Source organism: Rhinopithecus bieti, unplaced genomic scaffold (genome assembly GCF_001698545.2).
Source record: "Rhinopithecus bieti isolate Rb0 unplaced genomic scaffold, ASM169854v2 scaffold_25906, whole genome shotgun sequence".
In the NCBI taxonomy this organism is placed as follows: domain Eukaryota; kingdom Metazoa; phylum Chordata; class Mammalia; order Primates; family Cercopithecidae; genus Rhinopithecus; species Rhinopithecus bieti.
Window position 1 is genome coordinate 199,425 of NW_016811566.1, and position 25,292 is coordinate 224,716.

General features: G+C 62.3%; 3 protein-coding genes across 13 annotated transcripts in view; 1 reads left to right on the top strand and 2 right to left on the bottom strand.

The window, feature by feature from the left end:
* Nucleotides 1-2,375: 2,375 nt before the first annotated feature.
* On the bottom strand, nucleotides 2,376-5,659 carry HRAS (HRas proto-oncogene, GTPase). 5 transcript variants are annotated; one of them, XR_001889599.1, is made up of 7 exons: nucleotides 5,515-5,659; nucleotides 4,337-4,497; nucleotides 3,884-4,062; nucleotides 3,573-3,732; nucleotides 3,396-3,477; nucleotides 2,750-2,874; nucleotides 2,376-2,640 (listed from the first exon to the last, which is right to left on the bottom strand). XR_001889599.1 is itself a non-coding variant. In XM_017894018.1 (6 exons), exons 2-5 carry the CDS (start codon nucleotides 4,445-4,447, stop codon nucleotides 2,755-2,757), a joined length of 570 nt encoding a protein of 189 aa, XP_017749507.1. In that variant the 5' UTR covers nucleotides 4,448-4,497; nucleotides 5,515-5,659; the 3' UTR covers nucleotides 2,376-2,640; nucleotides 2,750-2,754. The 5 variants fall into 5 exon arrangements, 4 of the variants coding, with proteins under 4 accessions (XP_017749507.1, XP_017749509.1, XP_017749510.1 ...); XM_017894018.1 differs by lacking the exon at nucleotides 3,396-3,477; XM_017894020.1 differs by lacking the exon at nucleotides 3,396-3,477 and having other exon boundaries at nucleotides 2,376-2,661.
* A 1,157-nt stretch (nucleotides 5,660-6,816) lies between these two features.
* On the top strand, nucleotides 6,817-24,096 carry LRRC56 (leucine rich repeat containing 56). 7 transcript variants are annotated; one of them, XM_017894027.1, is made up of 15 exons: nucleotides 6,817-7,678; nucleotides 8,607-8,933; nucleotides 9,351-9,497; nucleotides 9,920-10,128; nucleotides 10,453-10,640; nucleotides 11,319-11,406; nucleotides 14,714-14,774; nucleotides 19,286-19,382; nucleotides 19,451-19,651; nucleotides 20,481-20,652; nucleotides 21,023-21,199; nucleotides 21,275-21,339; nucleotides 21,462-21,604; nucleotides 21,792-21,925; nucleotides 23,138-24,096. In XM_017894027.1, exons 5-15 carry the CDS (start codon nucleotides 10,464-10,466, stop codon nucleotides 23,449-23,451), a joined length of 1,629 nt encoding a protein of 542 aa, XP_017749516.1. In that variant the 5' UTR covers nucleotides 6,817-7,678; nucleotides 8,607-8,933; nucleotides 9,351-9,497; nucleotides 9,920-10,128; nucleotides 10,453-10,463; the 3' UTR covers nucleotides 23,452-24,096. The 7 variants fall into 7 exon arrangements, with proteins under 7 accessions (XP_017749516.1, XP_017749511.1, XP_017749515.1 ...); XM_017894022.1 differs by lacking the exon at nucleotides 9,920-10,128 and having other exon boundaries at nucleotides 10,450-10,640; XM_017894026.1 differs by lacking the exon at nucleotides 9,920-10,128.
* The window catches only part of LMNTD2 (lamin tail domain containing 2), a 5,596-nt gene continuing 4,340 nt past the window's right edge, over nucleotides 24,037-25,292 (bottom strand). The window contains exons 6-9 of the mRNA XM_017893990.1: nucleotides 25,150-25,291; nucleotides 24,888-25,084; nucleotides 24,472-24,670; nucleotides 24,037-24,290 (exon numbers count right to left, since the gene is read on the bottom strand). Of these exons, the coding sequence (XP_017749479.1) occupies nucleotides 24,159-24,290; nucleotides 24,472-24,670; nucleotides 24,888-25,084; nucleotides 25,150-25,291 (670 nt within the window). The 3' untranslated portion in view covers nucleotides 24,037-24,158. The remainder of the gene's footprint in view (nucleotides 24,291-24,471; nucleotides 24,671-24,887; nucleotides 25,085-25,149; nucleotide 25,292) is intronic.

Below are 25,292 nucleotides of genomic sequence, written 5' to 3' on the forward strand. Positions count from 1 at the left end.
AGCAGGTAAACAACCTGTGCTACACCCCTACAAAGAAATACTACTCAGTAGTCCGGCGCGGTGGCTCACACCTGTAATCCCAGCACTTCCGGAGGCCAAGGCGGGTGGATCACCTGAGGTCAGGAGTTCGAGACCAGCCTGGCCAACATGGCAAAACCCCATCTCTACTAAAAATACAAAAATTAGCCGGGTGTGGTGGTGCATGCCTGTAGTCCCAACTACTCGGGAGGCTGAGACAGGAGAATCACTTGAACCTGGGAGGCGGAGGTTGCAGTGAACCGAGATTGCACCACTGCACTCCAGCCTGGGCGACAAAGCGAGACTACGTCAAAAAAAATTTTTTTTTGCAATGTGTCATGTGCCATTGCTAACCACGGGCACCATGCACAGTGAACCCCGGGACTCAGGCATCTTCCCAGACTGAAATCTGTTACCAGTTGAACAGCAACTCCCAGCTCCGCTCCCCAGCCCCTGACCACGACCACCTACTTTTGCTTCTGAGTTTGATTATTGCCTAACAGCAGAGGAATCATGCAGAATTTCTCACTTAGCAAAACGGTAGGCTAAGGTTTTTATTTGTTTTGTTTTGTTTTTGAGATGGAGTCTTGCTGTGTCGCTCAGGCTGGAGTGCACGGGAACGATCTCGGCTCGCTGCAAACTCCGCCTCCCGGGTTCACGCCATTCTCCTGCCTCAGTCTCCCGAGTAGCTGGGACTACAGGCGCCTGCCACCACGCCCAGTTATTTTTTGTATTTTCAGTAGAGACGGGGTTTCACTGTGTTAGCCAGGATGGTCTTCATCTCCTGACCTCATGATCCGCCCACCTCAGGCTCCCAAAGTGCTGGGATTAGAGGCGTGAGGCACCGCGCCTGGCCTGTTTTTTGTTTTTGAGACGAGTCTCGCTTTGTTGCCCAGGCTGGAGTGCAGTGTTGCTATCTCGGCTCACGGCAACCTCCACCTCCCGGGTTCAAGCGATTCCCCTGCCTCAACCTCCCGAGTAGCTGGGATTACAGGCGCCTGCCACCACGCCCAGCTAATTTTCATATTTTTATTAGAGATGGGGTTTCACCATGATGGCCAGGCTGGTCTTGAACTCGACCTCAGGTGATTCACCCGCCTCCGCCTCCCAAAGTGCTGGGATTGCAGGTGTGAGCCACCGCGCCCGGCCTGAAACCCTGCATCTTTATCCAGGCCTCCCTGGATGGATGTTGGGAGAGTTTACGCGTGGCCATGGGGGATCGCTGTGGCAGGCTCTCAGCTATCAGAGGGCTCCATTGCGAGGAGGCAGCTGGTGGCGAATCCTGAGCAGCAATGTGATCTGAGGGGCAGGCGGCAGGCGGGACGGAAGCTGATGTCACACAGGTGAGTCCCCCACCTCCCCCCAGGCTTCCTCCACCCCCTTGGCAGCCCAGCAGGGTCTGTCAATCAGTGGGACCTGGTCAGCTGGCTGCTGGGGACCTCAGGCAGGGGGCTTGTCCTTGGGACCTTGCGGCCTCCAGCGAGGGGGACATTCACAGCACCCAGGAGGGCTCCTCCAGAAGGTGAGACACGGGCACCGAATCCAGCCCTTTACACAAGACCTGAGTCCACCGAGGGAGGGGCCAGCCCCCTCCCCGCGTCTGTATCCCCATGACCACCCAGGTGGAGAGGGCTGAGTGTGGTGCCCCTGCAGATGCTCTGACGATCGCCTCAGGCCACAGGGGTGACAGTGACTTAGATCTGTATGCACATGAGTGGGACAGCCAGGCCAGGGCGGGGCAAGAGCAGGCAGACCAGCTGCCAACCTCGTCCACTCCAGGAGGCAGGGATGGCCAGGCTCCCACGCCCTAGTGGCTGCCACCCGACCACCAATTAGGCAAAGGCCTGAGGCCAGTCGGTGCTGCAGCCCTACTTCCAAGGTCCACAGACTGCTCCAGGCCAGAGAGATGAAGAAAACTGGGCATGTGAAGGCGCAGGAGGCAGGGTCCCTATGTCTGCCATTCTTGGCAGGTGCATTTCACGGTGGGAAAAAGGAAAGGCGATGCCTCTCACCACCAAGAAGGCTCCCAGGTAGAGACCAGAGCCACCGGCACAGATCCCCAACCCCTAAAATCACCTCCCTCTGGAGGACCATGATGCCCTCCTAGTTGGTAGAAGCACAGTAAGCTCTCTGTCCTTATGATCTGCCTGCTTGTCCAGAGCTCTCTGCCGGAATCCATGGACATTCTGGGGCAGGCAGGAGGAGACAGCAGCACAGCCCAGACCCCTGACCAGCCTCTCCCAACCTCCCCCTCCCAAAGGCTGTGGAGAGCCCAAGGCTGGACAGGCCCGAGGTTCCGACATACCTCACACCAGGCCACACGTGCGCCGTGTCCCACCCTCAGCCAAAATCCAAGGTCAAGACCATCCAATAATTTACTGCAATCCCATCTGCGCCTGACAAGGGCCCACAGAGGCCTGGGAAGGGAGCTAAGGGCTGGGGTTCCGGTGGCATTTGGGACGCTCAAGACAGTCTGTGCAAAGCATCCCTGGGAGGGTCTGCGGTCACTTCGGCCCATGGTCCCTGGGTGGCTGGGCTCCAGCAGCCCTTCCTTCCTTCCTTCCTCCTCCTTCCGTCTGCACCTCCTCCCTGCATCCGGCACCTCCACGTCCTGAGCTTGTGCTGGGCGGGGCACAAAGGAGGCTACTGACCGCAGGTGAGGAGACCGGCAGGGGTGGGGAGCCCGGGGTCATCCAGCGGGCGTGGCGGCCGCTCTGGGAGCCCCCCTCACCTGCGTCAGGAGAGCACACACTTGCAGCTCATGCAGCCGGGGCCACTCTCATCAGGAGGGTTCAGCTTCCGCAGCTTATGCTGCCGAATCTCACGCACCAACGTGTAGAAGGCATCCTCCACTCCCTGGGAAAGGAGGAATGGGGTCAGGAGGGACAGGCCTGTGGCCCCCTGCCTGGGTGAGGGGCTCCCTGCTGTGTAATCAAGCCATGCCTGGCCCAAGACTCCCGACTCCACCAGCCACTTCCCCAGGCCCACCACACACACAGGAAGCTGGGCTCTGGTCATCTCGAAGAGCCCAGGGCCACCTGCATCACGCTACAGCAGCCTCTCAAAGGTCAGGGTGGCCCAGGACCCTCCTGAACTCCAGATCTGGCCAGGGTTTGACTACCCTGCACCCAGCTCTCATCTGAGCTACGGCCAGTGTCCCTGGCAGCCTCACTAAGACTCAGAACCAACAGGTGCCCGTGGGACACTCTGGGGACAAGAGGGGCTGGGCCCCAGGGTCACCGCTCCGGCCTGGCTCAGGGCAGCTCTCCCCAAGGACCTCCGCCTTCCCCGGAGCTGTGTCGGCCCAGGACTGCAGGGCGTGAGCCCAGACCCCGGCCCTTGCCTCCCTCACTGCCCTGCCGTCCCGGGAGACTTACAGCGCGAGGGGCCGCTGGGTCACATGGGTCCCGGGGGGTCCCAGAGGGTCCCGGAGCTGGAGCCAGAGCCAGAGCGGCTGCCCTGTGTCAAGGGAGAGGGGTCAGTGAGTGCTGCTCCCTGGCTGGGGCGGGGCGGGGCGAGTCCCTGGCTAGCTGCGGGTTGGAGAGCTGCCTCACCTGTCGGGTCTTGGCCGAGGTCTCGATGTAAGGGATACCATAGCTTCGGGCGAGGTCCTGAGCCTGCCGAGACTCCACAGTGCGTGCAGCCAGGTCACACTTGTTCCCCACCAGCACCATGGGCACGTCGTCTGAGTCCTTCACCCGCTTAATCTGCTCCCTGGGATGAAAAGTGAGAGCTGGCTATAGGGGCTGCAGGCACGACTGCATCCAGGACATGCACAGAGAGGACAGGAGGCCCCTGTCTGGGCACAGCCGGCCTGACCCCACTTGTGCCTGATGGGCTCCCGGGCCAGCCTCATGGGGTTCACCTGTACTGGTGGATGTCCTCAAAGGACTTGGTGTTGTTGATGGCAAACACACACAGGAAGCCTTCCCCCGTGCGCATGTACTGGTCCCGCATGGCGCTGTACTCCTCTTGGCCGGCCGTGTCCAGGATGTCCAACAGGCATGTCTCCCCATCAATGACCACCTGCTTCCGATAGGAGTCCTGCAGGAAGAGAGAGCTCAGAGACCCCCTCAGGGCCCTCCATGCGGGGAGTTCACAATGCTAGCCTCTCCCTGGTATCTCTCATGCCCCTCTCATGCCCCTCTCATGCCCCCTCTCCTGGGGTGCTGAGACGAGGGGCTCCCCTCCTCTGGAGGAAGCAGGAGACAGGCCCAGAGCACCATGCAGGGCCAGGGGCCGCAGCCACCCCATCCTGGCTGTGTCCTGGGCTCGCCCACAGCAGCTGCCGGGACCTGGACGGTGGTGCCAGGCTCACCTCTATCGTGGGGTCGTATTCGTCCACGAAGTGGTTCTGGATCAGCTGGATGGTCAGCGCACTCTTGCCCACACCGCCGGCGCCCACCACCACGAGCTTATATTCCGTCATTGCTCCTCAGGGGCCTGCGGCCCGGGGTCCTACAGGGTCTCCTACCCCACCTGCCAAGGACGGCCCTGCTCAGCCAGGCCCAGGCCCCACAGGGCAGCTGCTGGCAGAGCCATCTGAAGAGCAAACCCATAGCGGGCCCTGGATCCCAACGCCAGGCAGCAAGGACTGCACCGTGCCTACCTGTGCAGCTGCAAACCAGCGCGGGGGAGGGCTGTCGCCTCGCCCCCACTTGCTGTTAAGGACCCAGTGAGGGGAAAAGGGAGCCAGCCTCCAAAGGCAGGGCTGACAGCTGAGCGCTCTCAACCAAATTAGAAGCTGCTGGGTCGGCAGAAAGACTAAAGGGAGGCGCCCGAGGGCTGAGGTTACCGTCCTCCTAAACAGGTCTGGCCACGGCGGAGCGCGCCACGGCGTGCCCGGGCAGGCCAGTGCCAGCCTGCAGGCCCCGCGGCGCTGGTGCCTCTGACAAGTATTTGCTGAGCGCCTACTGCGTGCTAAGCGCCGCCAAGGGGAGGGCAGACCCGGGCAGCGCCCCGCGCCTCCGGCGGGGAACCGGGGGCATCTTTCAGCCACAGAAAGCTGGAGAAGACAGAGGGGCTCCTGGGAAGCAGGGGCTGAGCCACAGGAAGGGGTCGAGAGGCGGCGCGGGAGACCCGGAGAGGGGAAAGGCCCTGGGGCTGAGGCCCCCGGCCTGGTCCGCGACCTGTGATGCTGAAGCGGGGGTGCCCGGGCGTGCCGTGGCCGCGGCCGCCTCCGCCCAGACGCGCCTGGTTGTGAGGGCGCCGGGCCCGAGGCTCCCGGGGACGCCGGCGTGAGGACCGTGCCCAGCGCGAGGCCACGGGCGGGGCCCGGATTCCCGCAGGCCCCAGGGACTAAGGGGCCTCAGCCCGCGCCCGCATCCGCAGCCCCCGACGCCCGCTCACCTGTGCCCGGGGCCCCGCCCGGCCCCACCACCCACTACGCCGCCGCCGCTGACGCCCGCCGGCCCCGCCGCCCCGGCCCGCGCCGCGGTATGGCTGCCGCCTGGGCGGGGAGGGCGCGCGGCCGGGCCGACCCCGGCCCGCACTCACCGCTCACTGGCGCGGACTTGCCCCCGGGGCCGGCACGGGGGCCGAGGCCGGGGCGGCGGCGGGGGCGCGCGGTTCTCCCCGCGCATTTGGGCTCCGTCCGCGGCGGGTGCGGCGGGGCCTGCAGGCGCCAGGGAGCGAGCGGCGGCCGGGCCTGCGCACGCCCCACCCCGGGCCCGTCCGTCAGCCCGGCGCGACCTACCATTGGCCGCGCTCCACCAGGCCCCGCCCCGCCCCGGTTGGCTGAGCTGCCCGTCTGTCAGGAGCCGCGGTCTGGCAGGGCTTCCGGGAGCAACGCGGGAGGTGGAGCCAGAAGGGCCACGGCCTCGCGGGATTGGGCTCGGCCGGCTAGCGGAGGCAAACTCGGGGTTGCTCGAGGAGGGCGAGGGAGCAGGTGTGTGGGGGCCTGGGGCGGCATATCCGAGCAGGGCCGTGGACTCTCCCGGGAACAGGCCGGCGAGAGAACCCGACTCAGCGGCGCCCGTGCACTCGAGGCCCTCCCTGCGCTGGCAGCGCGGCGCCGCCCACCGCGGAGGTCCCGGGGCTCCGGGCTGAGGAAACGCTGGGATCCGCCGGGACCAAGGCGGGCAGCTCGGAGCTGGGGGCCCCCGGGTGGCCGCGGGGTCCGGTTGCCTGGCTCCCCTTCCGCGCAGGTGGAGTGGCCCCGCACCCGGACGGTGCGCACCCCACCTACCACCACGCACCCCAGCTCCCCTATTCCCACCGCAGCCCACCCCGAGGACGCCTTGCAGCCCCGGTGGGATTTCGGGCAGCAGGCGCAGCCGTGCGCCCTGGAGTCAGGCGTGAGAACGCCCCCTCCACCACTCGTCTTACTTGGGCCTGCGTGGCAGGCGACCCTGCCCGCTCAGTGCCCCCAGACTTGAGGTTCCAACCATGCAGTTCAGCGTGGTGCAGTTAAACGGTACCCACAGGTTGCCACAGGAGAGCGAAGTGCCCAGGGCTCACCCCAAGCACAAAGACCACATCCTAGCTCTTTCAAACCCAAAAAGACGTGTTTTTAACATTTTTTAAAATTGCAAAAGAATCAGAAATACATCCTCATTAAAAACCAAAAGGGGCCGGGCGCGGTGGCTCACGCCTATAATCCCAGCACTTTGGGAGGCCCAGGCGGGTGGATTACTTGAGGTCAAGAGTTCAAGACTAGCCTGGCCAACATGATGAAATCCCGTCTCTACTAAAAATGCAAAAAATTAGTCGGTTGCAGTGGCGCGCGCCTGTAGTCCCAACTACTCAGGAGGCTGAGGCAGGAGAATCGCTGGAACCCGGGTGGCGAATGTTGCGGTGAGCCGAGATCGCGCCACTGCACTCCAACCTGGGCGACAGAGCGCGACTTCGTCTCAAAAAAAAGGCGTTTTACAGTCAGGCAAACCCTGCCTCTGCCCAGCCCAGGGCCCGCCCCGCCGCCACGCCCTCCTGCACCGGTCGCCGCTGACCCGGGGCTCCACCCACGTGCGGTCCGGGGGGTCCCGCCTGCCGTCCGTCCACCGCGCGGTCGCACTCAGAGCCTGGCTCGGGGCGGACACGCATGATCGCGGGTGAGAGGCGGCGACTGAACGGCGGGCGGCGGCGTGTCCCACGGGCCGGGCACTCGGGCGCGCTACGGCATCCGGTCTGTTCCCTGGTTCTCGGGGGCGCTTGCCCGGTGCTTCCTTTTACTGTCGGCCTCACTTCCAAGCGAAGGTCAGGGCGTCAGGCCTCGACCCTAGGGGCGACCCTTCCACGTGGGAAAGGTGGGCGCGAGCCTCCAGCAGAGACCGCCCTTGCTGGCCCCGCGTGGGAAGCGCCGGGATCGCGAGGAAACGCGACACGTGCACCGCGGAGCCGCAGGGATCTGGCACCTGACGCGCCTGCGCCCACCCGACTTGGTGGCGCGTCACCGCCCCCTGGGATCGCCCACCCAAGTGCCAACCCACGTGGCCCCGCCCTAGCGACCGTTGCTAAGGGGCGTGGCTCAGCCCCTAAGAACCCGAGCCTCCTGCGGCTTATAAATATTTGCGTATTCAAATGAGGACCCGCGCACGTTGTCATGGGGCCCAGGCCGCAACCGGGCCGCTGGAAGAACAGCCTGGAGTAGGAGACAGCGCCTGGCGGCGGAGGGCGCCCAGGGCCGAGCTGCCAGGGCCGGACACCTGGGCTGAGCCCTCAGGTGAGAGCTGAGCGCACCCCTGGGGTGGGAGCCACAAGCCTCTCCGTATGCCTGGTGGCAGGAGGGAGCCTGCGCCGAGGCGAGGGCGCGGGGACTAAGCAGCACAGCCAACGGGGACCCAGTGAAGGCCCCGCACGTCAGATCTGGTCCCCTGGGGACCCTTGCCTCCACCACCCCCTGGCCCTGCCCTGAAGGGGCTCCCTGTCAGGAGGCAGGAGGGGCCCCAAGCCTTGCCCCTGAGAGAGATGCAGAGGCAAGGACCCAGGGTGCTCGGGGTTCCAGGGTGGGGCTCAGCAGGGGAGCGGGCTCTGCCCTCACAGCCTCCATGGTGAAGGGGCAAGGGCTGCAGGGGACCAGAGGTGATGAGCTACCCACCAGGGAATGGCACTAGCTGGGGTGTGGAGACAGAGAATTCCCCCAGTTTCCAATTTGGGGAGCATGGGGGCTCGCAGAGGGGACACAGGGTAGGAGCAGGACTGCGAGGTGTGCGGATGGGTTCAGGCCTGGGCGAGAACACCGGGAGCAGTGTCTGAGGTGGGAGTCCAATGGGGGCTTTGGACTCCACAGCCTCCAACCCCTGGTCCTTGCACCCCTAGGCTTTGGGGCTCACACCAGCCTGATACTCGGGCTCTTGGGCACAGAGGAGACAAGAGGGTGGCTGACTCAGCCCTTAGTGCCACCCATAGATGTCCTGGGGCTGCGCATGACCGGGCCAGCTCACGCACTCCATGAGGCTCGAGACTGGCAGGCCTGGGATGGAGATGGCCAGAGTCTTTGTGGGAACGCAGTGGTGGGGTCCTGCTGTGAGGTCTGGGGCCTTCCACCATCTGGAGAAAGGCAGGCAGTGGGAGAGATTCTGGCTGGAAACTCCATGAGACTCTATTTTGAGCTTACCTTCTTTGGTTCTTGGTGCATGGTCACCTTCCAGACCAGGCCACTGTGGCACCCGGAGCCTGAGCCGCTGCCCTGCTCCAACACTCCCGCCCACCACCTCTGTCAACGGCCGGCCAACTCACCTGGCGCAGGGGCAGCTGTAGACAGGATGGAGAGGATACATCTTCCATGTCCATACGTGGTCAACAGATGAAAGCCATGGCCAGAAAGTTCTAAGTGGCTACATGTGCATCTGCCTGTTCACGGATTCCTGTGACAAATATTTGAGCGTCCCCTCCTGCGGCTGTGGATAGCAGAGGAATACCCAGGCCACGTGCAGCCCACAGCGCTGGGGCGAGGCAGGCCCTCAAGCTAACACGTAGTAAGACGCACAGGACTCCAAAGGGAATTTGTCTCATCAGGAAGATGAATCTGGGAAGGCTGGGTGGGGAGAGGCTGGGTGAGGAGAGGCTGGGTGGGGAGTGCTGTCAAGGGGTCAGTCCAGGTCCAGACTGAAGACAGAGGAAGGTGGTCAGGGAGGAGGATGCTGGACGCTCCAAGCACACTTCTCACTGCACCCCTGGAGCTCATGATTCTAGGGTCTGGGGCCGAGGCAGATGTCTGCTTTTTTTTTGAGACGGAGTCTCGCTCTGTCGCCCAGGCTGGAGTGCAGTGGCGCCATCTCGGCTCAAGGCAAGCTCCGCCTCCCGGGTTCACCCCATTCTCCTGCCTCAGCCTCCCAAGTAGCTGGGACTACAGGCGCTTGCCACCACGCCCTGCTAATTTTTTGTATTTTTAGTATAGATGGGGTTTCACCCTGTTAGCCAGGATGGTCTCCATCTCCTGACCTCGTGATCTGCCTGCCTCGGCTTCCCAGAGTGCTGGGATTACAGACGTGAACCACTGCGCCCTGCCAGAGGTCTGCATCTTTAAGGGACAACACCAGGTAAGCCTGGTGCAGGTGGTCGAGGGATACACTGGGCTTAGAAAGAACGGGGTACAGGAGAGGGACACACTGGGCCAACACTCTCAGAGGCCTGGAGAGGGGCTCGGGAAGAACGAGGTGCAAGAGAGGACCCCTGTGGAGAAGGAGGGAAGTGGGATTTGGAATAGCAGCAGGCATCGCGTTGGGGGACCCAGAGGTACCCCAGCATCGGTCACACACCTGACTCTGTCTTCCTCCTCGTCAGCTGGGCCTGTGGATGGTCAGGTCCTGGGCTGACCTGCCCACCTCTGGGTGCTGTGACCTCAGCCCGGCCCATTCCAGGTTCCCCTGGGCACAGTAACCTGGCCAGGAAGCCACCCTGACTCTTGCAGGTACTGCCTGAGGGCACGTGCTGCCTTCTTGCCTGGATGTTTGACCCACAGCAGAAGAAAGCGGCTGCCTGCAGGAGAAGGAGTTTGGCTGGCACAGGGGTGGGGTAGGGGAAGGCCTGGAACCTGATCCTGGACCCCAGGCTCAGAGACCGTCAGGTGGAGAAGGACCCATAGCCCACAGCTTGAGGCAGCCCCGGGAGCCCCACAGCCACAGTCAGCTGGCCTGGCACCCCCAAACTCACAGCCGTCATGGGCCTCAGGTGGGGAGGCCTGGAGCCAGGTCCCTGCATGGACCCTGAGGATGGGCAGAAACACAGGGAGGGTGTCCTACAGAGCAGAGGGGGTCGAGCCAAGGCTGGGGAAGGGGAGCGTGAGGCCCTCCAGGCTGAAACGAAGCAGACTAAGGCTCCATGAGGCCCAGCCAAGCTAGGAGCCTTCTCTAGGCTCGGGGTGGGGGTGGGTGCCAAGGGCTTGCTGTGTGTGTTGGGGGGGGCAGGGGGTTGAGGGCTGTGCCAGGGTTTTAGCCGGACTACAGAGGAGGAGGAGCAACAGCTTGGAGCTTTGCGCTCTGCCTCTATCAGCAGGTTACATGTGAATGGACCCAGGCTGGGACAGATCCCGTGGGCCTCGGCCGAGCACCTCCAGCTTCCGGGTGCGGGAGCTGAGCTGGCAAGGCCTGCACAACCCCTGCCCACAGAGCAAGGGCCCTGGCAGCCAGAGGGACAGCCTTGGAGAGCAGCTGGTGGAAGAGTACCTGTCCCCTGCCCGACTGGTGAGTGTGGGCACTGGGGGTTATGGCCACAGAGGCCTGTGTGGGGTGACATCCCAGGGCTCCTTTCTGCTGATGGTCCAGCCTGCTCTCTGTCTCCCTCTTGCTGGTCTTGCCTGCTGATGGTTGGCGTCAGCCTGGCCCCTGCAGCTGGGTCCACTCCGCCCACTCTGCCCTTGGGACCCCTACCAGACCCCAAAACACCAGCAACACCAGGTGCTCGGTGACACAGATGTCCCCAGGCATTTGGGTCACAGACAGGACTGAGCCAGGCCAGAACCCACAAGTAGGGGCTGAGCATCCCTTATCCTCCAACCAAAGAGGGGGTCGGTCCTTCACTCAAGCAGGAGACCAGATGGCTCAAAGCTCAGGGCAGGGCCAGGCGCCGTCCGGGCTCTGGGTGCCGGGTGTGGTGTGTCTGCCCTGGGAGTCTCTTCGGAGATGGGCAGCCCCCAGGGCAGGTCCTTCTCTGGCAGTGGCCCTCCAGCCAAGGGCAGCACAAGCTCTGCTCGTGTCACGTCCACTTCTATCCCACCACCCAGACCAGGGCCAACATGGCCAAGGCAGGGAAAGGTCGGTGCCTGCTCCAGCGGGAGCCCCAGAGTCCTGCAACCAGAAGCAAGGATGGAACTAAAGTGGGGAGAGCCAGGATCAGCACTGACTCCCGGTTGGTTTCTACAGCAGGCCCTGGCCCGGGTGGATGACCTTCGGCTGGTGAGGGCGCTGGAGATGTGTGTGGACACCCGTGAGGGCAGCCTGGGGAACTTTGGTGAGCCTCATCCCACCCCGCCGTGGCCACAGCCATGGCCAGGCCTCTCCGTAAATAAAACTGTCCTCACCTCTCAGGCTGCCTATCGGCTTCCTTAGGGTTGATCTCTGACCTGAGGTCTGTGTCAGGTACAGGCAGAGGGCAATGCACTCAGCACCCTGCACACCACGTCAGTACCCCCAGCACGCTCAGTACCCCACACACCCATGCAGTACCCCGCCAGCACGCTCAGTAGCCCCAGCACACACATGCCAGTACCACCAGCATGCCTCAGTACTCCACACACCCACACCAGTAGCCCCCAGCACGCTCAGTAGCTCCACACACCGCACACCAGTAACCCCAGCACGCTCAGTATTCCGCACATGACCCATGCCAGTAACGCCGCCAGCACTGCTCAGTAAGCTGCACACCACCCCACGCCAGTAACCGCCAGCACCCCAAGCACGCTCAGTACTCGCACATACCCCACGGCCAGTACCCCCAGCATACACTCCACAGCACCCACGCCAGCATCAAAGCAGAGGAGCAGAGGAACAAAATGGTACCGAGTGCCACAATGGCATCTCCTGAAACTCATCTTGAAATAATCTCAGCCAGGCACAGGGCCTTGGCCTGTGATCCGCAGCACTGTGGGAGGCCGGAAGGCAGACGGATCAACTTGAGCCCAGGAGTTTGAGATCAGGCCTGGCAAGCATAGCAACGACGGCCTGTCTCTAAAAATAAAAAATTAGACAGGCATCGGTGGCACCTAGTCACAGGCTACTCAGAAGGCCCGGGGAGGTCAAGCTGCAGCGAGCTGAGATTGGCAGCCGCTGCACTCTAACACTGGGGCGACAGAGGCAAGACCCTGTCGGCCAAAAAAAAGAAAAGAAAAACCCAAAAAACCCTCTCCTCCACCCCCGCCAGGTTCCTCCTCCTCTCGCTATGTTCCACGCGCTGCCGGGGCCCCGCTCCCTCCCGGTGTGTGCACCAGCACGTCAGGCCGCCTGTTCTTCTTCCCTGAATAGTATGAGAGTTGCACATGGCAACACCTCTTTATCTACTGACAGCTGCAGTGTGTATTTTCCTGAGAGGGAGGATAATTCTCCTCCGAATGGGCAGTACAATGGCCAAAGTCAGGAATTACACCTGTATAATGAATCATCAGCCGTGCTGAAGAGCCACGTGCCAAACGTCACCAGCTGTCCCAACCAGGCCTGGAGGGCAGGCGGACCGGGCGATCTCAGCTCACTGCAACCGTCCGCCTGCCCCCAGGTTCAAGTTTCTCCTACCTCCAGCCTCCCTGAGTAGCTGGAATTAGCAGGTGTGGCACCCACGCGATGCAGCACCTAATTTGTGTATTTTTAGTAGACGACGGGTTTCACCACGTTGGCCAAGACTGGTCTGAAAGCTCCTGCTTCGAGTGATCCGCCCAACTCAGGCCTCCCAAAAGTGGGCTGGATTATACGGGAGAGGCCACCGAGCCGTGCCCTGTTTTTCCTGTTTTTGTTTTGTTTTGTTTGTTTTTTTTGAGACGGAGTCTTACTCGTCACCAGGCTGGGGTGCAGTGGGGCCGGATCTCAGCTCAGCTGCAAACTCCGCCTCGCCTGGGTTCACAGGCATTCTCCTGCCTGCAGGCCTCCCGAGTAGCTGGGAGCTACAGGCGCCCAGCCACCGTCACCCGGCTAGTTTTGCTTTGTATTTTTTAGTAGAGACGTTCACCCGTGTTAAGCCAGGATGGTCTCGATGCTCCTGACCTCGTGATCCGCCGTCTGTCGGGCCTCCCCCCAAAGTGGGCTGGGATTAACAGGGGCTTGAGGCGGCACTGTGCCCGGCCGTTTTTGTTTTTTTTAAGACAGAGTCTCTCTCTTGTTGCCCAGGCTGGAGTGCAGTGCCACAATCTTGGCTCACTGCAACCTCTGCCTCTTGGATTCAAGCAATTCTCCTGCCTCAGCCTCTTGAGTAGCTGAGATTACAGGCATGAGCCACCATGCCTGGGTAATTTTTGTATTTTTAGTAGAGATGGGGTTTCACCATGTTGGCCAGGCTGGTCTTGAACTCCTGACCTCGTGATCCACCCACCTCGGCCTCCCAAAGTGCTGGGATTCCAGGCATGAGCCACCACGCCCAGCCCCACGGTGACTTTTAGAGCAGGGAAGGGTCTTCCTACCCAGGATCACTGGTTGTCTGCATTTCTCCGACCGACTGAGGTGAAACAGGCCCATCTCTGTTGGTCTTGTTTTCTGTTTTGCAATGGCCTGTGAAGTCCCTGACCACTGTGTGTGGCCACCCTGTGGCCATCTGCACTCACTCGAGCCCTGCCCACAGGCATGGTCTTAGAGCGCCTGTGCCCACACACTCTGCACCCCTTCTTTTATTTTGTTTTTTTGAGATGGAGTCTCACTCTGTCACCCAGGCTGGAGTGCCGTGGTGCGATCTCAGCTCACTGCAAGCTCCGCCTCCCGGGTTCACGCCATTCTCCTGCCTCAGCCTCCCGAGTACCTGGGACTACAGGCGCCCGCCACCTCACCCAGCTAATTTTTTTTTTTTTTTTTTTTTTTGTATTTTTAGTAGAGACGGGGTTTCACCGTGTTAGCCGGGATGGTCTCAATCTCCTGACCTCGTGATCCGCCTGCCTTGGCCTCCCAAAGCGCTGGGATTACAGGCGTGAGCCACCGCCCCCGGCCACTCTGCACCCCTTCTCACGATGCAGGGATTCTGTCTGCCGCACAGGGGCATGCCCCATCCTACAAAAGACTCCAAACGCCGAGCCTTTTCCCGGGGCGGGGGTGTGCCGTGGTCTGCTCCTTTGCTGTGTGTGCGGCTGTGCATGATGGTCCGAGATGCCAGGGGAGGGGTGTGGAGGCAGCTCGGGGGTGGGGCCCAGCTGTTGAGTCAAGGGAGCACCACTCAGCCACGCCAGCCTGGCCCCAGTTTTCTGAGCCAACTCTTGGAGCCCAGTGGCCTCTCGCAGTCCAGGGACAATGGTCTGAGCTTCCCTGCTGTGCTGCATTCAGGCTGTCTACAGATGAGGGCCGCAGAGCTATGTAGCTTTGGGGGCTCAGGGCTGCTGGGCCAGACCCTCTACCAGGCCCATAGAATCAGCAGAGCCCTTTGGTGGCCAGAGGAGCCCTTTGGTGGCCAGAGGAGCCCGCAGCCCTGGAGCAGCTCCTGGGTGCCACACAACCCCTCCTGTGGTGTGGAGAGCGGCTTGTGAAGCTGGCCCACTAGCAATGAGGGGCCAGGGGGTGCTGATGCCTCGGGGAGAAGGAGGGTGCAGACGTGGGCAGGGGTGAGGGGCCCAGTCAACCTCCTCCTCCTACAGGGGTGCACCTGCCTATCCTGGACCAATTGAAGCTGAACGGCAGCCACCTGGGCTCCCTCAGGTGAGCACCTGGGTGGGGTGGGCTGGGGCCCTGCCATGAGGGGGTCCCATGGGGCAGGCCCTGCAGGGATGGCGGGAGAACTTGGTGGGAGTAGGGGGACTTGGGCTGGGACAAGGGACCCAGGGGTCTAGAGAACTCCATCCTGCTGGCTGCCTGACTCTGAGTGACCCTGTGGAGGGTGGATGGGCAGTGCGGGGGAGCCTGGGACATTCAGGCAGGTGTGAGGGGGTCTCTGAGAGGGTCTTTGTTGAAAGGATGAGGTCCTGGGCCCGCCTGACTTCCAGGGGTTCTGCCTATGCCCTGCAGCCTCTGGCTCAGCCCGGATGCACCCCCCTTGCCGCGTGACCCCTGCATATGGATCTCTTGTGTCTACAATGGGTGGGAGCCCCCTGCGGCAGGTATCACCTCATTCAGAGCTGGGGCCAGGGTCAGGGCCATCATACCAGGTCGTGTGGCAAACTCCCCGAAGGTGCCCCTGACCTGGGCCCAGAGCCCCCACTGTGAGGTGTCCCTGGTGAACACCCAAAGCCAACCAAGGACTGGGGGCCTCTGGCCCCTGCACCGCTCATTGCAGCCCAGGACTTTGGCTGCACCATGCGGCCACCAGCTTGGGGTCTGGGCAAGAACAGCAACCACCAGCCAGAACTTGCTCATAGAACCCAGACCAGATGGCAGCTGCTGGGAGAAGCTCCAGCCAGAACCTGTGCACAGAACCCGGATCAGCCCCCAAGAGGAGCACCGGAAGCTCCGTGCCCGGCAGCAACTCACAGCATTTGGAGCTGAAGACCTCGGCAGCTCTCACGTCATCGGAAGGGAAAGAACGAGGCTGAAGGAACATCCAGCTTTATTCTGCGGGTTTGGGCAAAGTGGGTTTTGTGAAAATGCTGTTGGTTTTATGTAGCCTGTTCCCAGCAGCCTAAGGCAGGGGAATTCCAGGGAGAATTCTAGAACATTCTCCAGCTGTGTGAACTGGGCTCCAAGGGCCACATCTCGTTATTTCCAGATGAGAAACAAATATCAAAATGGGCTGGGCGCGGTGTCTCACGCCTGTAATCCAGAACTTTGGGAGGCCGAGGTGGGCATATCACCTGAGGTCAGTAGTTCGAGACCAGCCTGGGCAACATGGAGAAATCCCATCTCTACTAAAATACAAAATTAGGCATGGTGGCACATGCCTGTAATCCCAGCTACTCGGGAGGCTGAGGCAGGGGAATCGCTTGAACCCCGGAGGCGGATGCTGCAGTGAGCCAAGATTGCGCCACTGCACTCCAGCCTGGGCAACAGAGCGAAACTCTGCCTCAAAAAAATAAAGTAGGCCAGGCACAGTGGCTCATGCCTATAATCCCAGCACTTTGGGAGGCCGAGGTGGATGGATCACAAGTTCAGGAGATCGAGACTATCCTGGCTAACACAGTGAAACCCCATCTCTACTAAAGATACAAAAAATTAGCCAGGCGAGGTGGCAAGCACCTGTAGTCCCAGCTACTCGGGAGGCAGAGGCAGGAGAATGGTATAAACCCGGGAGGCGGAGCTTGCAGTCAGCCGAGATAACGCCAGTGCACTCCAGCCTGGGTGACAGAGCGAGACTCCATCCCCCCAAAAAAAAGCAAAATAAAATAAGTATCAAAAGGAATTTAATAAAATACATGAAAATTTGGAAATGGAAGAAAATTAGAAAACACTTAGGGGGCAAAGACACGGTGGGCAGCCCACAGAACTGGAGCAGAGAGGCCTGGACATGAAGCCAGGCCTGCAGCAGGCACCCAGACGACACCACAAACGAGAAACTGGATGGGTTTGGAAAATGGACTTCTTAGAAACATGTCCCCCAGGCAGGCGTGGTGGCTCACGCCTGTAATCCCAACATTTTGGGAGGCTGAGGCAGGCAGATCACTTCAGGTCAGGAGTTCAAGACCTGCCTGGCTAACATGGTGAAAACCCGTCTCTACTAAAAATACGAAAAAAAAAAAAAAAAAAAAAAAGCCAGGCATGGTGGTATGCGCTTGTAATCCCAGCTACTCAGGAGGCAGAGGCAGGAGAATCGCTTGAACGCAGGAGACAGAGGTTGCGGTGAGCCAAAATCGCGCCACTGCACTCCAGCCTAGACGACAGAGCAAGACTCCATCTCAAAATAAATAAATAAAAATAAAATAAATAGGCCGGGCGCGGTGGCTCAAGCCTGTAATCCCAGCACTTTGGGAGGCCGAGACGGGCGGATCACGAGGTCAGGAGATTGAGACCATCCTGGCTGACACGGTGAAACCCCGTCTCTACTAAAAAAATACAAATAACTAGCCGGGCGAGGTGGTGGGCGCCTGTAGTCCCAGCTACTCAGGAGGCAGAGGCAGGAGAATGGCGTAAACCCAGGAGGCGGAGCTTGCAGTGAGCTGAGATCCGGCCACTGCACTCCAGCCCGGGCGACAGAGCGAGACTCCGTCTCAAAAATAAATAAATAAAAATAAATAAAAATAACATAAAATAAAATAAATAAATAACAAAAAAATAATCAGGCAGGGCGTGGGCTCACCCTGTATTCCCAGAACTTTGGGAGGCGCGAGGTGGGTGGATCTGAGGTCGGAGTTCGAGACAGCCTGGCCAACATGGCAAAACCCCGTCTCTACTAAAACTACAAAAATTAGCCCGGCTGCGGTGGCATGCCTGTAATCCAGCCTACTCAGGCGGCTGAGGCAGGAGCATCCACTTGGAACCCGGGCAAGTGGAGCTTGCGTGCGCCCGAGATCCGCCCACTGCACCACCCCGCGGCCCCCCCCCTCCTCCAGCCTGGGTGACGAGTGAGAACTCCGTCTAAAAAAAAAAATTCAAAGGAACTTGTCAGAAATAAAAGACTGAAAGGAAAAACAAACTGAATCGTTGGCACTGAAACATCCTAATAAAGTTACCGGCTTGAAGATAAAGGTAAAAATTTCCAGCAGCCAGGAAAAGAGATCACGTTGTCTTTTTTTCTTTGAGACAGGGTCTCACTCTGTCGCCCATGCTGGAGTGCAGTGGTGCGACCGTGGCTTACAACAGCCTCGACCTCCTGGGCTCAAGTGCTCCTCCCACCTCAGCCTCCTGAAGTACCGGAATTACAGGCATGAACCACCGTGCCCAGCCTCAAGTTTTTTGTTTTTTTCCGAGACGGAGTCTCGCTCTGTCACCCAGGCTGGAGTGCAGTGGCATGATCTCGGCTCACTGCAAGCTCCACCTCCCGGGTTCAAGCGATTCTCCTGCCTCAGCCTCCCGAGTGGCTGGGACTACGGGCACCTGCCACCACGCCTGGCTAATGTTTTTGTATTTTTAGTAGAGACGGGGTTTCACTGTGTTAACCAGGATGGTCTTGATCTCCTGACCTCGTGATCCACCCACCTCGGCCTCCCAAAGTGCTGGGATTACAGGCGTGAGCCACCGCACCCGGCCTCAAGTGCTTTTTTTAAGGTCAGAAAAAGCAAAGTGCTCCTCAGCTGTCACCACAGTGGACACCGGAACAAAAGCTTTCGCAGTCTCCTGGGAAGCGGCGTGAACTGAGAATCCGACACCCAGCCTAATGGCTGCATAAGCGCACAGCCAGCAGACGTCTGTGAGTGAGTCAGAGATCAAGGGGTTTCCATTAGCCGCTCTTGAAGAAATCGCTAGACACAAATCCCAGCCAATTAAGAGCTGAGTGGAAAAGCCATTGAAGGCAGTAGGCTGAGGATAGACACTGACTCGGCAGCGCCAAAGGACGGACCACCAGGAATGCCCCTGGGGGCCCACAGAAGGAAGCTGAAAACGCAATGGGCGGAATGAAGCCCAGGTGAGACGCAGCCTACGGGTGCTGTGAACTGGAGAGAAAGATTTCCGAAGAAATCACCCAACCCTGGAGGAATCTGTGACTGCACAGGGAAAGCCTGAGAGCTCATGTGGCCCTTTCCTAAGGAGAGGTGTGGAGACGGCATGGCGGCGTTGAAGGGACGGCCTCCTAGCCGAGAGGGGCAGGTGCAGGGTCCCTGCGGACAGGACAGTGCATGGTGTAGTCAGTGTGGCTACAGTGGGGACAGGGCGGGCCCGGCAGGAAGCAACGTGTCCCTGCGCACGTCAAGCCGCCCTGATCCACCGCCACCTCCAGCAGCTGGTCCCCACCAAACCTGCCAGTTCAGCACAGGGTCAGCCATCAGTGTCCAGGGGCTCAGGCTCCCAGGCAGCATTCCAGACCCTTACTCCGAATTCGAGTGCCCCAAACGCTATTGAGGGAACAATTAGAAAGAGAAATGTGATGCCTGCAGCCTGCCATGGAAGAGGCTGAGCCACCCGCCGTGAGGGCAGCTTCCCAGGCTAGGTTCCAGGGCTTGGAGAAGGTGGGAGACATTGTACCCACACCAGAGCCAGGAGGCCAAGGCAGAGAGCCCCTTCCTCAGCCTAGAGGCCACCACAGGCGGTCACACCTGCGCCTACCCCTGGAGGCAGCCAAAGGCAGGTGGTGGCTGGGCACAGGGCTAGGCACCATGTCACCCACCAAACCCTGCCTTCTGCAGGGACTTGGGCACATCTCTGGGCCACCTGCGGGTGCTGTGGCTGGCTCGCTGTGGCCTCACTGACCTGGATGGCATTGCCTCTTTGCCAGCACTTAAGGTGAGTCTGGGCACCCTGGGCTGGGGAGGGCTGGGCTGGGCCCTGGCTCAGAGCCCCACGCTGCCCAGGAACTCTACGCCTCCTACAACAACATCTCGGACCTGAGCCCGCTGTGCCTGCTGGAGCAATTGGAGGTGCTGGACCTGGAGGGCAACAGCGTGGAGGACCTGGGGCAGGTGCGCTACTTGCAGCTCTGCCCACGCCTGACCACGCTTACTCTGGAGGGCAACCTGGTGTGCCTACAGCCGGCCCCCGGCCCCACCAACAAGGTACGTGTCCCGGGCACCCGACCGGCATGTGCATGGCCAGGGGAGGCTCCCTGTGGCTCCAGCCCCGGGGCCTCCGCTCTGGCCAGGGACTTCTGTGCCCACCCGTACTCTGTGGCCTGCTCACCCTGAGTTCATCTCCTCTGTCACCGGAAGTCTGACGGCTTCAAGGACATCCTCCTGGGCCAGCCCTGCCAGATCCCACAGGGTCACCTGCTCACACGCCATGTCCCTTAACCCATGCATGCACCGTGAGGTTCACATATAAGCCGCATGGAAACACAAAGATTCACGTGTACACGGCTGTGCACACACACCTGTGTACGCCCTGTCCAGAGCCACCTCCAGCCCCACAGGCCTCACAGACCACCCTGTGCAGTATCTCGGAGCTGTGTGTGCCCTGCTCAGAGCTGGCATACCTGTGCGTGCAGGCCCCAGGGTAGCTAACCCAGCACAGGCCACGTTTGCCCTGAGCTCACAGTGCTAGCCTCGTGCTGCCACATGCTGGGGTCAGCGTCTACCAGTGCCCAGTGGCTGCTGCTCCGTGGGCCAGAGCCCCGAGCTGAGGGCAGCTCCATGGGCCAGAGGGCATCCCTGGACGCGGCCTTGGGTCTGGAGAGTGGGGTCCTGTATCCTGAGGGGGTGAGAGCCCAGTCTCTGAAGTCCCTGGGGTCTGAGAGTGACCCAAGCCCACCTCAGCAGGGTAGGGCAGCATCACCACCTCTGGGCCTCTGCCCTGCCCCATGGTGGGTCTGGGAAAGGGAGCCAGGGAAAGAGTCGGCCTAAAGGAACCACTGGAGCCAGACCTGCGCTCCCTCGCCTTCCCCTGCAGGTGTCCAGGGGCTACAACTACAGGGCAGAGGTGAGGAAGCTCATCCCCCAGCTGCAGGTCCTGGACGAAGTGCCGGCTGCACACACAGGCCCACCGGCCCCGCCGAGGCTGAGCCAAGACTGGCTTTCGGTGAAGGAGGCCATCAAGAAGGGCAACGGCCTCCCCTGGCTGGGTACGACAGCGGCACCTGGAGGACCCGCTGCTGAGCCCCAGTTCCCCCCAGGAAGAGGCCCCCACCCCAGGCCTCTCAGAGACGGACAGCCACATCTCATGCCCTTCCCCAGCCTTGACCCCTGGTCCCCAGAGCTAGGCATACCCCGGCCCAGGCCAGGACACTGTCTCTGAGCAGCCCGCAGAGGGAGAGAAGGCTCTGAAGATGAGGAGATGAGGGCCTCCCTAGAAGGCTGCAGCGTCAGAGGCCAGCCTCAGGCCATGCAGCGTGGGGATCGGGCCCCCTGGTCTGTGGACAGAGTCTGGGGGGCGCTCCCGGGCTGACCATCTGGCCTAAGCCTTGGTGACCTCTGCTTCTGAACCTCGGGCAGACTGTCCCCGTGGAGCCCCCATCCGGAGACTTGACCCCGAGCTGTACCTGCCTGAGACGCAGCCCTGGGCCTCCAGGCCCTGGCCCCTCTCCCTGCTGGTCCGTGGGGGGCCCCTGCCTGAAGGCCTGCTTTCTGAGGACCTGGCCCCAGAAGATAACACCAGCAGCCTCACCCATGGTAACTGACTTGCCCCACAGCTGACCCTGCAGCCCCTTGGCCCCGAACCAGGCCCAGCCATGCTGTCTCTTGCAGGTGCTGGCCAAGTCCTGTGTGGGAACCCCACCAAGGGCCTGCGGGAGCGTAGGCACCAGTGCCAGGTACACCCCACAGGAACCAGCCCCCCAGGGGAACCAGTGTCCGGGGTTCTAGCCCTGACAGTGCCCTGCCCTGCCGCCATTCCAGGGCCAGAATCCCCAGAGCAGTCCCTTTTCCTCCCCAGGCCAGAGAGCCCGCGGAGCAGCTGCCCCAGCACAGGCCAGGAGATCTGGCCGCCAGCACTTCCTCCCCAGAGCCTGACCCTGCAGACAGCTCTGACTTCCTGGCCTTGGCTGGGCTTAGGGCCTGGAGGGAACTTGGCGTGCGGTGGGTGTCCCCCCAGCTCTACCACTGTGTGTGTCCTGTCCCATGGGGGGATCAGGGCTGGGGTGATCTACCTTGGCTGAGTCGTCATTGGTCCCAAGGCTCATGGACCATCCCTGAGCCCCACATGTACTTGGGATCAACTGCAAGAAGGGACAGGGCTCAGCTCCTCCTCTTCTCCCCACCCTAGCCCCCTCCCCTATAGGCACCCGGAGTCCCAACAGGAAGGGGCTGTAGCCCCCTGGGGCCCACGGAGGGTCCCTGAAGAGCAAGTGCACCAGGCAGAACCCAAGACTCCCCCCAGCCCCCCGAGCCTGGCCTCAGGTACTGAGCCTGCCCACCTGCTCCCCAGTGCCTGGGAGTGACCCAACACCCCACCTCTGTAAGGGGCCCCTTGCCCCAGATTGGACATGTCAGCCTGGCCCTACTTCCTCAGCCGGGCTCTGAGAGGGACTGTGACAGGGAGGCCCCCTTCTGGAGGTGGGGGGCTCATGACTGTAGGCGTCCCAACCCAAGTTCTGCCTCTCCCAAGCCATGGTCCAAGCCCTGTGACCTTGTGGGACATCCGGGCTGGACGAAAGAGGCGTTCCACAAAAGGGGGTATTAACAGAGTCCAGAGGGGTCTGGATAGAAAGAAGGAGCCACGCCAGGGTACCAAGGCCAGTGGCAGTTTTCAGGGGCACAGGCATGTGCCCACCAGAAGACCAAGGCAGGGAGGGTGCTGCTGCTTCACCCTAAAGATGGCACATGTACTCGGGGACACAGAATTAAGCCATGCAGTGCCCTTTCCGAAGGACACCAGCTTCAGTGTGACCACAACTGCAAGGCAGAGAGGACCCTCCCTCAGCGGGCAGGCAGGCTGGGCGGGGGGCACTGTGAGCAGGGGTGACCCCACAGTGGGCAGCTGACCCTTCTCTGTGCAGGAGCCTGGTCAAGGGGGCTGGGATGGGCAGGGAACAGAGCAGGCCAAGCCTCTGCCCTTCCATATGGTGGTGGGTGTCTGTGGAGGGGGCAGAGGAGTCAATAGCTGGTTACTTAGTGGCCAGGAGCTGCAGGGGTGGAGGGAGGGCAGGCAGGGCAGTCAGGAGGAGGGGGAGCTGCAGTGGCCTCGAGGAAGGGTCAGGACAAAGGCATGCTGGGGCTCCAGTGGAGGCGGGTGCTGGGGGACCAGAGGCTTGGGAACTGGCCTGAGGCAGTCAGCCAGTGAGCAGACTCTCAGGGTCAGGACACAGATGACCCAGGGTCAGAGCCAGGCCTTGTGGTCTCCTTGTCAGGGTCAGGACACAGATGATCTAGGGCCAGAACCAGGCCTTGCAGCCTCCTTGTCTGTCGCAGAGGTGGGCCTGCCCAAGCGAGTCAGGGGTCACAGGGCTGGGAACACAGAAAGTGGGGTGCAGGGGTGCTGCCGCCTGTGGACCCCCAGCCTAGACCACTGCCTCGGGGCTGCAGGGCTATGGGTGGGCTGTGGCCTCCCCAACGGGTGACTCCCTTCCCTGACAGCCTTTCTGATGTGCTGTCACTCTGCTTGCTTTCTAGAGCCTTCCGGGACCTCAAGCCAGCACCTGGTCCCTTCCCCTCCCAAGCACCCAAAGCCACGAGATTCTGGCAGCAGCTCCCCACGGTGGTCGATAGACCTGCAGTCCAGGGGGCGTCGGCTCCGAGCCCTGGGCAGCTGGGGGCCTGCCCTGGGTGATGGGGTGGCTGCAGTGCCGGTCCTGAGAGCCCTGGAGGTGGCCTCGGGCCTGACCCCTCGAGCCCAGGGACATCCTGGCCCAAAGCCAGCACCAGATGCAGCAGCCAGACCTCCCAGGGCAGCTGAACTGTCTCACCCCAGCCCCGTCCCCACTTAGTGTAGCCCCCACTTCAAGTTCGCCTGTGCTGGGGCCATGACCTGCCCACGTATGTGGTCACCGAGCACAGAACATCTGGGCGGGTGTGTTGGGGGGTGGAAGGAGTGCCTGGCCCTGGGGAGGATCCTCTTGGTGGAGGGGAGTGGGGGACTGGAACCAGCCAGGAAGGGAGCAGAGGCTGGAACCGTTTAGGTCCACAGCTGGGTTTGGCCTGGGGAGGGAGGGTCCCGCTCCCCAGCCCTTCCTTAGGGCCAGGCTTTCCCTCGGGAACGGAGGTGGGGGGACTGGTCACCCGGCAGGCCTGTCAGAGGCCTCTCCTGCTACAGTTGGGCGTGGCCAAGGGGCAGGGGCTGGAGTTGCGAGTCCAGTCTGCCACCCCCTTACTGGACCCAGGGTAAGAGCCACCTCCTAGGCCCTGTGGCCCAGGGTTCCAGCTGCTCGCCCGAGGCCGCTGGAGGTGCGTCCCAGGCCTCCCGTCTCCTGGGATCTGTAGGACTCCCGCGCCCACCGCAATAAGGCGGCCCGTTCCCTCCTCTTGGCGCAGGACGCCCCGAACCCAAGCGCAACATTTTCAACTCTCAGGTGTACAGAAATGCGGTTTACTTTGTAGGCCATGTTGGTTCAATAAATGATGCAGCGGACACAGCCCGCCCAGCCCCCGCGCCCGCCCGCGCCCTCCCTCGCGGTCCCGGCCCGCTCCTCCGCGCCTAGGCGCCGCGGCAGGTGTCCGCGGTGACCGGCAGGCAGCTGAGGAAGCGGAAGCCGAATCTGCTCTCCGCCGTGCTCTGCACCGACAGGGCCACCAGGGGGCAGCTCCGGTCCACGCGCTTCCGGCACACCTGCGGGGCGCGGGGGCTGAGGCGCGCGTGGGGCGGGGCGGGGACGGGAGGGGAGGGGAGCTGACGGGAGGGGAGAGGCGGGGAGGGGAGAAAAGAAGAGGGGAGGAGAGCGGAGGAGCGGGGACAGGGGAGGAGCGGGGAGGGGACAGGGAAGGGGGCGCGCCCGCACGCGCGCACTCACCCGAACTCGTTGCTCCTTCTGGAGCCGACGGTCCTCCAGTCCCAGCCCGGCCTCTGCGGGAGGCGACGGCAGGGTGGGGTCACCTGGGATGGTGGGCAGGTGCTGCGGCGCGGGGATCCCGGGGGTCTCGGGCCGCGCGGGCCCCTCCCGCGCGTGGAAGAGTTTCCCCGAGCTCATTGGGGGCAGCAGGCCCCGCGTGCTGGTGGAGGGAGGGTCGTGAGGGTGGCGGCCGGCCCGGGAAAGGCGGCCCTAGAGGGCTCCGTGCCTGGGGCTGAGCAGGGGCCGCGGGGCGTCCTGGAGGACTGGAGGGCGGCCTGGGCGCGGCCTGGGGAAGTTGGGGGCCGTCCTAGTGCGGGGATGCGGACGGGGCGGGGCCTGGGGCGGGAGGCCAGATCCCGGGCACCCGCGGTCCCCACCCTGGTCTCCGGCGACTGACCCGGGGCTCCCGCACCCGGCCTTTGCGCAGGGGTCGAGGTGGGCGCGGCGGCTTGCAGGTGTCTGCGCGGGGCCCGACTTCAGGGAGCGGGAAGCGGTCGATGGACAGGTCGGTGCCGTCGTCGAAGACCCTCGGGGCCGGAGTCTCGCGGCGTGGGATCCGGTGCTCACTGAGAACCTGCGGGGCGCGTCGGTCACCCCCACACCCCAGCCCCGGCCGCCCCCCCGGGGGCCCGCACCGACCTCGCCCTTGGGGCTCAGGAGCAGCGTCGCGCAGCCGCGGCTGGAGAGGAGGGGGACGGGCTCCCGGCCCGAGGACGCGCGCGGCGGCTTCTTGGCGCTGCGGGTCCCCTCGCCCCAGACCTGGAAGGGCGCGGAGCGGCGGG

What these genes read in the sequence shown, in the direction of transcription:
- HRAS (XM_017894018.1), bottom strand. Translation starts at nt 4,447, where the DNA reads ATGACGGAATATAAGCTCGTGGTGGTGGGCGCCGGCGGTGTGGGCAAG. An exon ending in GAGGACATCCACCAGTACAG is followed by an intron (nt 3,733 to 3,883) that starts GTGAACCCCATG and finishes TTTTCATCCCAG; the next exon opens with GGAGCAGATTAAGCGGGTGA. An exon ending in CCTCGGCCAAGACCCGACAG is followed by an intron (nt 2,875 to 3,572) that starts GTGAGGCAGCTC and finishes CTCCTTTCCCAG; the next exon opens with GGAGTGGAGGATGCCTTCTA.
- LRRC56 (XM_017894027.1), top strand. Translation starts at nt 10,464, where the DNA reads ATGGACCCAGGCTGGGACAGATCCCGTGGGCCTCGGCCGAGCACCTCC. An exon ending in GGGCAGCCTGGGGAACTTTG is followed by an intron (nt 11,407 to 14,713) that starts GTGAGCCTCATC and finishes CTCCTCCTACAG; the next exon opens with GGGTGCACCTGCCTATCCTG. An exon ending in CACCAGCAGCCTCACCCATG is followed by an intron (nt 21,200 to 21,274) that starts GTAACTGACTTG and finishes TGTCTCTTGCAG; the next exon opens with GTGCTGGCCAAGTCCTGTGT.